The 13,920-nt window shown below is 38.8% G+C and overlaps 1 protein-coding gene across 1 annotated transcript; it reads right to left on the bottom strand.

Moving 5' to 3' along the window:
- Positions 1 to 615: 615 nt before the first annotated feature.
- Positions 616 to 13,037, bottom strand: LOC104604893 (ribosome biogenesis protein BRX1 homolog 2-like). The gene is made up of 9 exons (XM_010269459.3): positions 12,529 to 13,037; positions 7,419 to 7,619; positions 7,197 to 7,338; positions 6,920 to 6,998; positions 6,639 to 6,763; positions 2,581 to 2,682; positions 1,422 to 1,490; positions 1,235 to 1,333; positions 616 to 1,104 (listed from the first exon to the last, which is right to left on the bottom strand). Exons 2-9 carry the CDS (start codon positions 7,604 to 7,606, stop codon positions 973 to 975), a joined length of 936 nt encoding a protein of 311 aa, XP_010267761.1. The 5' UTR covers positions 7,607 to 7,619; positions 12,529 to 13,037; the 3' UTR covers positions 616 to 972.
- Between the last annotated feature and the right edge of the window lie 883 nt (positions 13,038 to 13,920).

The following is a 13,920-nucleotide window of genomic DNA, read 5'->3' as shown; positions in this document are numbered from 1 at the left end:
AGATTTTACTCATCACTCTCAGTCTCAACCCAAGACACTGAGACCAACATATTTCCTATTGACAGTCGTCGCTATGGCGGTATAGAGTTGGAATTAATTGAAAGTTGAAGGATCATCATCATCATCCAACCATATGGGGGTCAACTACATGAATCTTTTATCCAGTCTCGTCAGGTGACAATTTAGTAACGATAATCGGTGGGTTGGATGCATTAGTAACTGATCCAAGCAAAGAAATCCAAGACATGATATTTTACTATCTCCTAGAGTTGATAGAGACCACTCGAACAAACTAAAATCAACAGATAATTGAATGCAACATCTTTATAATCTACCATCAAACTGCAATTATACACCATTAACGCAAGCCATGGAGTGATTCATCCGTCTGCCAATCATTGTTGATAACCACAGTTGGTCAAGCTTCACTCCAATTTCATATGGACATTTTAACCCTAACAGACTCATATTATAAGGGCCATAGATGCTAAATGTCCATTGATATTCCCTTCAGCAGCCCTCATTGACCCAACCCGAGTGGGCTAAAAGTCCAAACCCGTAAGCTACCTACCTAACAAGCGCAATCAACATTGAATTACAGATACTTGGCCCACCTTTGGTATAATGGGCAACAAACCTTCTAAAGCCCAACTTTTCCTAAGCTCCTTCCAATCAAAGCCTATAAGCGTATGTCTTTTATTAATACAACATATCCCGGATTATATAAAAAGGTATATAAAAACTAAGAAAAAACAAATAAATAAATCTCATCTTCTAAATACCCACCACCTTTCAGATTGAAAAAATACAAGCATATGCTTCTTGACAAAATTGCAAGGGGTGGGTCAGTGGATGGAGGGATCGGAAAAGAACTCTAACCAAAATACTGTCGAATGTTTTGCATACTAGGAGGTATCTTAGCTCGAGGAGTTCCCGTACCCAATGGAACAAACATGCATACTGACAGACTGATCATTCCTTCCACATATCTGCAAACTCATCAGGCTCCAGTGGATTTGACAGCTCATGCATCTTCCTCCTTGTCTTGGCTTTAATCTTCTTTGCATACTTGCCAGCCTTTTTCCTCTTCTCTAATGCACGAATCTGAGTATATGGAAACATAAGAATATCTATAATCAATCAATTAGGGCTCCCAAACAGGGAATCAAGAGGACCCTTCGGGCAAAAAGAGAAAAAGGGGGGGGGGGGGATTTTCATCCATAGAGAGTTTAACCTGGTTTGGAGATATATAAAACGGGTTCTCGTACAGTGTTGGACCTCCAAAGCTCCCTCCAAATATCTTGATTGGATTTAAACAGAATCTTGGACCAACCTATCCACAATCAATTCCCAAATCAAATATCTACTTATTAAAGTTGCAAATGTTGGATATCTTAAAATTGAAACGTATGATGAAAAACCTCCACAAGAGTCATTTTATCCAGACCGCCCCGATCCACTTTATCCATTTCATTGTGAGGAACAGAAACCTGTCAAAGAGAGAATATCATCATAAGTAACTTTTTGAACAGGAGAAAATAAAAAAAAAAAAATAACAGAACAACAAATGATGTGCAAAACAAGGTGAAGAATTGAAGGGAAATGTTGCCAGGGAATACTTTAAATTATGTAGTATGATGACAACACTCTAACATAGTATTTAAGTATACTGTTTTGTGAAAATAGAATACATGATCGTCCAATTAATCACCTAGTACAAAGATCTAGAAAAAATTCAACCAAATTAACTCGTTACATCATAGCTTCTCTGTGATCATCTGCTCATCCTCTCATAAACATCCAAAAGAATATGGGATATCTAAACTGCCTTTTCTTGGACTAAGTGGCCAACTAGCTGCTGGCCACTCATTTATAGCCCCATACAAATGTCAAAAACATACACCATCTATTCATTCTTTGTCAAAACCCCAACATCTCATACCTATGGTCAGAGATCTAGAAAAATTCAACCAAATTAACTCATTACATAATAGCTTCTCTGTGGTCATCTGCTCATCCTCTCATAAACATCCAAAAGAATATGGGATATCTAAACTGCCTTTTCTTGGACTAAGTGGCCAACTAGCTGCTGGCCACTCATTTATAGCCCCATACAAATGTCAAAAACATACACCATCTTTTCATTCTTTGTCAAAACCCCAACATCTCATACCTATGGCTCACTTGGATGAGCATAACATTCACAATTATTGGCAGGGTTCCACAAATTAATCTTTCAAGCTAAATAGCAACTATGCACTGTGCATGTTCATGAACAGACAATGGCACTTCTAGCAGGTTAACTTTCAAGTTCTAACCTGAACAAAACCATCAAGATGATGATCTAGTCATAGCAAACCCATGAGACGGCACATGCTGAGCACTTTGGAATGGTTCAAAGGCAAAGACATGTATAACATGGGGCAAAAGCAAGACCAAACTTCACTGTGCTCAAATCCATGGTGTATTAATTATGCTAAAATTTATGGTACAACTTAAATTGGATCAGCTGAGTTACATAAAGAAACAGTTAAGAACAAGGACTAGAACAAAACTTCCAACAAGAAATGCAAACCATACCTGGTAATTGCGGAACCATATGTGATCATCAACAATTGAGAAAACAAAAACATGGTCATAGAAAGGTTTAGATTTCCTGTGATCCTTTGGAGTTCCAAATATCTGCAAGTGAGTAGAACAAAAAGATGTCACACTTTTAGAATCAACCATATGAAAGCATAGTTCCTTCAAGGAGGTAAACTAAACTACCTACAAGAGAGACCATAAAGAGCACCCACCAATAGCATTCATGACACACATACAAGGATTGAATCATCAACTTGATTAGTCTCTTGTAATGGTTCATGAATACCAGTGGTTCTTGAATCCAAAAGCCCACAATTAGCTATCTCAGCTCAGGTAAGTGTTATCCTTTGATCCCTATCCCTCTTACCAGTAGTACCCTAGTTAAGTGATTTACTACAATACATATTGATGTTTACACATTCATCATGTCAAATTGGCATTTTCTGTAAGTGTGCTTCACAAGCTAATGCAACTTCAGAGGGATTTCCTGAGGTTCAAATTCTGCTTGGTTGATTGGGAGAAAATATGCTCAGCAAATGCAAATAAAAGGTGATTTTGGGTTAAAACACTAGAGAACAATAACACTTCCTTACTGGGTAAAAGACTAAATGAATTGGTGATTTAACAAAGATCCATTGAGCCTTCATAACAATTGCAGAAAAGGTATTGGGGTCAGAAAGATCAAAAGAGAGGAACTTCAACCTAAGACAAGGTTGGTGATTGCTTGGTGCCAAAAGACTGGTAGAAGGAAGATTGAGGGGTACTACGTGGATTGGCTTTGTGGGGATCTCTCTTCATGCTTGGTGCATCACCACGTTTGAAGAAATCGCAGCATCTTGTGGAAAATTCATAAGGTTTGATGACAGAAATAGGAAGTGGGAGAGATTGGACGTGGCATGAATCCTGGTTGAAGTGGAAAAGGGGTCAAAGTCCCACAGAAGTTAAGCTTAGATTTTGCTGGAGAAATATACCAGCTAAGGCTGTTTGTAGAGGGGGCGGATGGTACAAACCGCAAGATAGAGGAGCAGGAGATAAAGCGGTCCACGGGAGAGAGAAGGGAGGAAGGAGAGAGGACGAAGGAAGAAGGAAGCTTGAACAGCAAGACAGGGGAGAAGTCAAAGGAAGAGGAAGCCGAAGAGCCGAAGAGAAGAGGAAGAAGGTGATGAACTGGAAGTTGCCATAAAGAAAAGACTACAGGTGGATGAGAGGGATAAGATGATAGATCAAGAAAGGGGATAGATGGAGGTTGATAGGCCCAGGTCAAAAGAAGGAAGCATTTTAAAAGAGGGGGAAAAAAGGAAGGGAGAGGGGAACAGGCTCCAGCCGGTAGCAAAGAGTACACAACAAAAAGATGAACCGCTTAAACAGGTTAGCGGTAAATTCTAAGTTAAGGTCAAGACACAAAAAATCAGGTTCAAAGAGGGGCATTTTTGGGAAAAGCTACTTTCTCTTGCAGAAGGATAGCTCCAGTCAATCGACAACCAGTAGTTCTATTGCTAGAACTCACAAAGATGAAGAGAAGGAAAAATGGATTTGGGTAGTGACCAGGTATAAAAACGAAAGTAAAATAAGAATCCAGAAAGGTGAGGAAGACAATAAGATATCAACAAGTTTGGTGGTGGAAGATATAACTCAGAAACAAGGAACAAAGAGAAATCGGCAAAGGCGGAAAGAAACAGCAGTGGTGTTGAAGTTCAGAATGTTGTAGGAGACCATTTCTCTCTGTCGTCTAGAGGGAGTCTGAACACTCAGAATCTGATAGCAACACGAAAGAGATCATCTCAGGCGGCAATGGAGAGGAGTCAAGATCACCGAGGAGGCATCTCAAGCTAGAGAAGGAGCAGAATCCTGCCAAACCAACTCCAACATTTTAGGAGAACACAACAGAGGAAGTGGAACCTGGAAAGATCGAAAGAAGAAAGAAATGATTAGTGAAGAGAACCGGTTCTAATATCTTACAGCCTGCTAACAGATCTGAAGAGGTAAGTCAAGTTGTTTCGCTGAACACTCCCTCTTCGGAAAGACTGTACAGGAGGGAGCGGGAGGAAGGAGAGAGCATAGAAAACAAAAGAAAAAACAAAGCGGCGGGGGGAGGAAGGAGCAGAGCTACAAAACAGGGTATATAAGGGAAGGGAAAGAAGTTAGAGAAACAGGGGACAAGTTTAGAGAGGAAGAAAGAGCACAGAAATTTTAAAATGACCAAAACATCTTGGAGCTAGTTCATAATGAAGAGGTGAATATCAATAAATTGGTGGAAAGGGAGGTCGTGATAGGGAAATCCCTTGGCTTAGTGTTCTAGTGTGTATTGGGTGTGTCAACTTGACAACCATTGGTATTGAGGTGTACTTCCCTTTTTTCAATTTAATGAAATTTCATTTTGATTCTTCAAAAAAAGGTTCATACATTATATGGGTGTGCTTTAGAAACTTAGAGAAGGCCTAAAGGTATAACGTTCAAGACGGGAGATGGGTTGAGAGTCAAAGAGGACCTTTATTTTATTTATTGATTTATTTTTTATCAGTTGGAGAGAACCATATTTTGACAATTAACCTCTTAAAGAATCATCTCCCGCCCTATTTATGTTTCGTTTAATGGTGTTTGCAAGTGAGGAGACTGGATGTTAGCAAGTATGAAATTTTTTGTACATCCCTAACATTTCCTCTAAACCTAATACAAGCAACACGTTAACTTTTTCAAAAAAATATTCATCAAAAAAAAAACTTTTTCAAAAAAATAATGACTCATAAAATAAAATAAAAAAGAATCAAATAATCATAAAAAAGACTACCAAAATTACGCAAATACTCTTACAACTACCTAATTAATATATCTAATCTAATCACTCCAAAATTTCAATGATGTATTCACTCATCAAAATCCTAACGTATAAAATTTGTTGCTTATTCGATGCTCAGTTCCCAAATAATAACATATTAGCCCCAAGTTAACCATGCCTGATAAATGATGGATACCCTCTTGAGAAGTCTAGCACTAGTGCTTTTCCCTGAGTTCTTCCTTTTTGGCAGTGTGTTTTCAGCTCTCTATTTCTACCTTTAATGCAAAATTTCAATGATGTATTCACTCATCAAAATCCTAACGTATAAAATTTGTTGCTTATTCGATGCTCAGTTCCCAAATAATAACATTTGGGCCCCAAGTTAACCATTCCTGATAAATGATGGATAACCTCTTGAGAAGTCTAGCACTAGTGCTTTTCCCCGAGTTATTCCTTCTTTGGCAGTGTGTTTTCAGCTCTCTATCTCTACCTTTAATGCATTATAAGCCTATTCTTGTCGCCTATAGTGGGGATAGGAATAATCATGTTTTAAAACTTCCTTTTGTCTTTCCTCACCCTCCTCAAGCATGGCATGAATGAATATCAAAGATGCCCCCTTCCTCCTTTACAGTGTTGTTAATTTCATCATAAACAAGCCTAACTTTGAATGTGAATCATTCAAAACAACTTCCATGTCTGCTTATTATTATATTTGTAGATGTCTGTTCTTGTTCATTTTACTTTTGCATGATGAAAGTGAACCAAAAATAAGTAGGAAATCTAACTGTTAATTTCATCATAAACAAATGACTAAATAAAATAGCTTCCTAAAAAATCTCCTTAAATAAATGTTAAACTTTATACCATCGGTATGCCACTCATCACTCCAAATTCCAGAATAAGTCAAACTCAATTATATCATCTTAAGTTACTAGTATACAAGTGGTAAATTCGGTGGATTAGAAATGGGGTAAAATCACCATTTTATAGATTTAAGCTTACAGAATATAAGCTTTTAATTTTTTTAAGTCTTGAAAAAAAACAGACAATCTTACAATTTATAATAAGGTTCACAATTCATTCAAATCAACATTCTCTGTGATATCCAATACAATAATCATTTTCAGAATATGGACAAAAGATAAGTTAGATCGAATGAAAACAGAGAAAGACAATAGCATAATAGCACATATTCCCAATTAAGAGATGCAAAATAGTGAATACCAACCACTGATTATTAAAAAACTTATTAAAGGAAATAATTTGAATCCAATACCTGCATGATCAACTCTTTTAAAATCTTCCAGTGAGGATCTTTATCAAAGTTAGAGGAGAAAGTTAAAATCGGTCGCGAGCCTTTCAGATGGTTTCCTGTGAGCTTCAGTTCTTCCATCGTGTGCACTAGAGTAAAAGACAGAAAAGGTATAAAGATTTTGAATCAAAGAACAACCCAATAAATGGAAAGGGGGGAAATTGGAGATTCATCAACTCTGAATCCATTAACAAAGCACAACAATAATAATTTCATAGCATTAAGAAAAATGTAGGAAAATTTACCAGCATTAACTAAAAATTTCACAGAAGGCCCACTAGGACACTTGGCCATCCAAAGGTAAAGATCTTTTTGCTTCCTGCACTGCAAAAGAAAACAACCAAGGAACAGGATCAGTATAATAGAAACTGAATACAAACAAAAAAAATTAGTATGATTTCTCAATTTCTAAGAATATATCTTTTTAAGCTGAAGAATTTTACTTGAGTTCACCAAGTGACAATGGAAAACAAATCCAGTTTGAACAAAAATAGTCAATAGCTTGAGTTCCCCAAAACATACCTCAAAAAACAAGCAAGACGAACAGTTCCTCAGTTCAACCAGCTCATTTAGTGTTGATCCTTTGCTTTCTTTCGACTCAACCTTGTTATCTTTCTTGCAATGAGGCAAGAGCGAAACCACATTCAACATCAAATGCCGGTACCTATAAATCATAAAACCCACTCTCGTCAAAAGAAACAACAAGTAAATCCCACAAAAATCAATAGCCAGTAACTAATTTACCTGTAAACAATGCGTCGGGAACATGTAACCAGTAACTTCTCCCTGTTTCTGAAAATCAGAGAATCGCCCTCTTTCTCCTCGACTCCATCTTTCCATCCAAAGAGCGTCCTTTTAGGTCTCTGGAGAGCGACTTCTTTCTTTGAAGGTTCTGAAACCTCTGCCTCACTGTGCTTTCGCTTCTTAGCCATTGTTTTTCAGGTTCTAGGAAGAGCACAAAGACAAAACCATAGCCAAGGGTCAGTAATTATGAGAAGGTGAAGAACAGTGATTTGGGGGTTCCGCCATTTCAATTAACAACATAGTTTTCAAGGCACCAAGGAGAGGCTAGGCAACAAGGGGGCGCCTTGTCGCCTAGGCGATGGATTTTTTCAGGTAAAAATATGTATCCTAGGGTAGTTCCCTAGGTTCCATAACCATATTTCCTTAATAATTATCCATAATTTTCATGAGAAAAGTATAAACTCCATGTTAAAGTATAGAAAATCAGCATATTCATGAGAAAAAAAGAAGAAAGAAAAGAAATTTCAAAAAAATATAAGGGCTGAACCCTTATTTCTGTTATAGGACAAGAAGAAAAGAAAAGGTGGAAGAAGAAAATAGATATATAGCATAGACACAAAATTAGTAAAGAAAAAGAAGTAAATGTGTTGATTAGACAACGTTTTATGTTCTTCCTTATTGGTTCAGGTTTTGAAGTCTTTCAGAGTTCGATACAGCATTTAGCAATGTTTGTGTTGAATAAACCCTAACAAATAAGAAAATAATCAAAAGAAATTAGTATATAAACACACAAAATGAATATTTTAGTTTAAAAAATGGCTTTTAAAATTGTAACCTCAAACAATTAAGAACATAAAAGTTTTGTCAAAAACACTATAGAAAACTGCTTGGCGATTAGGCGAGGCGAGCCTCCAAGGGCACCTTGTCGCCTACGCGTCGCCTTGACAACTATGATTAACAATGGCAACAAAAGATTAACCAACAAATTCGTTCATGACAAAAACGATGAAATTTAGATTTTAGGATTCTAGGGTAAGATATTGCTTCGTAAGAGGATAAGACATATAAACCTTTTCAATTTCGACACCTATAGAACGAGAAAGGCACAAGCATAAGGAAGTGGATGTGGGTTTTGGGTTTATTTACAACTAGTTTGGACTTTGATGAGGCATTCAACTCGAATAGTCGGATGCATATCCGAGCAATGCCAGCTCCCCAACTGGATGCTCACCCCCTAAGTAATGCCCTCGATCTCATGTGCTTGGGAATTGACTGCTCTGATCATGCTCGTGCCTTTTGTGATCTTTAGGCCCAAGCACTTTGCCTCCCCAATTGAGACAGTTGTGAGTCACCCCTGTATCGATCATGGCTTGGGTCTTCTCACCCAGTGATTTAAAAGGCGTGCCTGAGGCACACAGGCAAGGCACATTTTGGGGTATGCGCCTCGCCAGGTCCTAGGCGCACCCCTTTCAAAAGCCTTGCTCACCAAAGCTCCGAGAACCCCCTATTTGCTAATGTTGTTCAATCATTCATTACAATAAAATATCTTCTCAAAAGGCAATGAAAGTTATAAAATCATTATTTTTTTATGTGAGAAATAAGAATTTCAGACCCTAACATAGACTTGTTCGGACTTGCCTCAAGGGGCGTGGTACAAAAGTGACTCATAGAATCAAGAATGCAATATGTTTTACATCACATTAGCTACTTGAAGTAATGCAAATAAGGAGAAAAAGAGATTATGGGTTTTACATGCTTGAAAATGCTTTATATGTTTGTTTTATTTTTAAATTTTCATTTGAATACGCTTTACATGTTATGTTTATGTATTTTAATTTTAGATGACAAGTTTTTTAAAACATTTATTTTAGAATTTAAGTTTATATTTTTTATTAACATTATGTTTAATATTCTTTTTATTTTTTAAATTTTTTGGTTTTTCTTCAATTTTTCAACTTTTTTTTGTTTTTAGCTTTTTTTGTAATTTTGTGCCTTTCTTAAAAAGGTGCACACCTCGCCTTGCGCCTTGCGCCTTGCACCTCAAGCGCAAATTGGCCCTTGCACTTTTTTTGCGCCTTGCGCTATTCTCACCATTGATCAACGCCTCCATGTACATCAGCCTTGACCCAGCCATGGTCTTGCCTGCCCCCTTAGTCGGCCCCTCCATCTTCTTAACATTGCAAAGTAACTACAGTGACCCAATCTTGGCCTCCTCATGGTCATCTTCTTGCTGCCCCACCTATGGCACCAATGTACTAAGTGCCCTCTGTTGTAGACAATCACAAGAATAGTGGTCCCCTTCACAAATGAGGCAGGTCAACTTTGCCTTGCCCTTGTTATCACTATGCCTGCCTCAATCATCCTTGTGGTTGTGGTGATCTCCCCCACCTATGTTGTGGCCACCCCTAGCGGACTTGGTCTCTATTGAGCTACTCACATTGCTCTCCCCCAACTTCTCTACCTTGGACATGGCAATAGTTAGATCCTGCACACCCCTACGTTGCAACTCCATTTCCACCCACAGTTGGAGTCCATCCATGAAGTTGAACAACTCCTTATCAGCCATGTCTAGTATATCAAGCACAAGTGTGGAGAACTCCCATACGTAGTACCTAATCGAACTAGTATGCTTCAACTTCCTTAAGTTACACCATGCCAAGTACTCCACATTCTCTGGATAGAATTGGTGCTTCATATCCCGCTTGAACTCATCTCATGTATCAATGTGACACTACCCCTTCTCCATGTCTACACAACGACACCTCCACCACAAGGCAGTTGTGTCAATCAAGTACCTAGTGGCAACACATACCTTGGCATGCTCATCCCATAGGCTGAGTTTGGAAGGAGTACAAATGCAAATATGTAAAGTGCAAAAACTTATATTATGTATTATTTTGTATGTATTTACGATGTACATATTTGCATTTGTACTCTTTCCAAACTAAGCCTTGTGTGCATGGCTTTAAAGTACTACTCCATGTGCCATAGGAAGTTGTCCAACACCCATGCATCCCAGGCACCATTGGAGTGAAGTGGCTCAAGTGCCCTTACCTTTGACACGTCCTATAGAGTCCCCACCACATTCCGCACTAGCATCCTCTTGCAAAGCCCCACGTCTACCTTTAGCTCGTCTCATTAGCTAGTACTTTCACCAAGCTACCCATTAGCTTGGCTTCCAACCCATCCCGTTCTTTGTTATCATCACAGTATAAGAAGATTCACAACCTCTTCCATGGTTGACTTGAGCTCCATCAACCTGTCCTCTAAGCCAAAACTTGGTTGCCCATGTCTACGAACTTGTCTTGCATGTCTCCCATGGCAAGCTCCAACCTTGCCATCGTGGCCTCCAAGGCAACAAGGACGTCCCTTGACGCTTTTCTTGTCTTCTTGGAGTGGCCCTTCTCCCTCTCGTGTGTCTTTCTAGTGTCGAGTCCATCTAACATCATGTCCATGCACAACCTCCCACGCGCCCTAGCAAAGTTGCTTCTGTACCACCTATCACCACCCAACCGCTCCCGTTGGCTAAGTCGTGTGGCACTCACTTGGCCCTCCAAGCAAATCAGCCAAACTGTACGCCCAAGACCCTTCTTGCTAGGTTGCTTAAGTGCTAAGGGCACACAAGCGCACACCAAATGTAAGAGTCAGAAAACGGCTCACTTGGGTTGGATTTGGAGTTGCCACCCATCATTTATGGAAATGGAGGTTATGGGACCTCCGAGAATGGTATCAAAATCGGTTTTATCAAATAGTGACTCCAAAGCCCGAGGCACTGCCTAAACCAATCCGGGTAAGACTCGGATGGGAGAGGGAAGGGGTTAGGCACCCCTCTCCCAGGTCCAATAGGTGGGGCCCAAATGGGGTTCCAAAGCAAGCATAAATTAAAGCAAACAAATCAATGATTAACTAAGAGCAATTAATATCAATGAAACTAAACAAGAACAAGAATAAACCATCACAAAATAACAAATTAAGTTATTTTATTTCTTTTTTATCATTTGTTTATGTTCTCCTTTTGGAAACCCATTTTATCTTTATTCATTTTTTTATTTTTTTCTATTTTCTAGTTTTTGGAATCTTTTAATTTTTTATTTTCTAATTTATATATATATATATATATATATGTATATTTTACTTTACTTTTTTTGCCATTCCCTTTTTTGTGGCTTATTTCCTCCTATCGCCTAAACATGAATGAACCTATACCACTCCCCATTTTGCCTTTGACCTAATCTATTTACTATTTTTTTATTTCCTTTTTTTGTTTTGTTTTTTATTTTTTATTGTTTTATTTATTTTTCCCTTTTTATTGTATTATTTTCCTTTACCTTTTTATTATGTTTTCTTTTTTTTGTGTTTGAGTTAATCTACTGTTCTCGGCCACTCAACCTTTTCACCCGAAACGTAGGAACAAAGAGAGGATTCCTGCTCATCTAGGAAGGGTAGATTAACCAGGAGCTCATTCTGATAACCTTCTCTAAATAGCTAGATAAACTCTGGCTCTGTTCAGTAAATAAAGGCTAAGTAAATCAGCAATCAAAGAATTTAGACTCATGCAACCGAGAACATAACAAAGCATACGGACGAATAAAACCACGACCTATGAAACAGACCAATCCTCAACACAGAGATATAGTAAGCAACAGATCAGCAGGACAAGGAAAGAAATAATATATTAAGATTCAAAACTTCCCCAGCCCTCCTATCCGAACTCCTTCGATGTGAAAGCCAACAAAAGGAATTAGAAGGAGAGTAGTATCGCAGTAGAATCCCGATGGAAAGGCATGTGAAAACTAAGAGTCAAGAAATGAGATATTTCCTTCTCAGAAACTCTAAGAACAAGCATCTTCTTAAAAAAAAAGTACTAGAAAATGAGCATATATACATAAGCAACGACAGGACTAGGGAAGATTGAGCATATATACATAAGCATATATACATATAGGAGCTAGTTCGGCGTGAGCTTCATCACCAGCTCCGGTAGTTTCCCTCCTCCCTCTTAGATCTCAGTTATTCCGCAATAATAGAATGAAAGGAAATCAACGCGTTAGTTAAGAACAATAGAAAGCAAAAAAAAGTAAATTAATATAGGATTGAGCGTAGGGTATACCTTCTATGTTCTGGCCTGAACCTACTCGATGTGCGAGAGGGAGACCTGAGCTTGTTGTAATTTCAGGATGTCTCTCCTGGTCTGGAAAGATTTGATGAAGAAAAACGGACTTCCAACTTCGGTTTCGCCAAGAATAAGCTTTAAGTCTATGCTACAGCGAACGAGAGAAAACAACGCACCACTGCTGCGAGTCGTTCGTTCTTGCCGGCGGGAATGATAGACAAAAGACTAATGGTCGGAGGGTAAGTCAGAAGAGGGAAAGGTGAGCAGTTCTGAGAAATAGAGGGAAATGGGGGAAATCCTTGTCGCTGCTACTCTGTTCTCGTCAAGAGGTAGATGACGATGAACAGTGCCGAAAATCCCCGGGAGAAGGCAGGGAAGGGCGGAGATTAAGAGAGAGGTAAATAGGGGAGGTCCGAGTGGGAGATTGCCACCGTCGCCTCTCTTCTTCGTTCGAATGGGCAAGAAGAGGAACGGTCCCTTCTTTCCTAAGGACCGATCCCCTTAAACCTAAAAGAAATTGACTTTTATAAAGGGAAAGTAGCAGTTTCGTAAATATTTGGAAGGTTGGGGTATTTTGTTAATATTGGGACAATTAGGTCAAACCGGGTCTAGGAGGGTCAAACCGAGTCTTCTGGTTGAATGACGGGGATTTTTAGGTCAAAAATAGAGGGTTGAGATGGGTTTCACTGTGGAGAAGGGTTTTGTGTGTAAGAGATAGCGAGATTGACTGAAATGGAATCATTTTGGATGAATGGGATAAGTGGGTATTTTTATTGAAATTTGGAAGGGTTTTCGGACAATCTGAGTTGATTGGTAAGGTTACATTGGCACAACTGGACCCGGATTGGACATATCTAGACAGGGCTCGATTCGGTTAATTTGGGGCCTCAAAACATAATCTTTGTGTAATCGAGGGGCAAACAATGTCTGTTTTAGATGAGGATTTAGAAGGTAGGGTTTGGGTAGTCTGAGGTGATTGGTGAGGTTTGATTGAGCCAATTGGGCGGGGAGCAAGTAGATTTGGAATCTGGTCAATCTAGGACCTTAAAATGGAACCTTGGTGCGATTGAAGGGTAAGCGGAGATATTCTGAGCTGAGATTTCATGGGTGGGTATTTGGGGGGGGGGGGGAGTTGGGATCTGATGATGAGGTCTAATCTATCTTTGGAGGGTTAAGGTCGTAGGAATTTGGGTCAACGGGATGATGAAACAAAATTTTTGTTTGATGGGTGGACAAATGGGAGAATCTAGGGCTGAAACTTTATGGACAGGTGCTTTGATGTGTCTTGAGTTTAAAGGTGTGGTTTAATTAGTTTGGATGTGTCAAGATCAAGGGAATCTTTGTTTGATGAAAGGATAACTAGAGGAATTTGGAGCCAAAATTTCATGG

Source organism: Nelumbo nucifera, chromosome 1, assembly GCF_055504915.1.
Source record: "Nelumbo nucifera cultivar China Antique chromosome 1, China Antique-T2T, whole genome shotgun sequence".
Lineage (NCBI taxonomy): Eukaryota > Viridiplantae > Streptophyta > Magnoliopsida > Proteales > Nelumbonaceae > Nelumbo > Nelumbo nucifera.
Note: the sequence above shows the minus strand (reverse complement) of the source record. Positions and strands in the feature narration are given on the sequence as shown.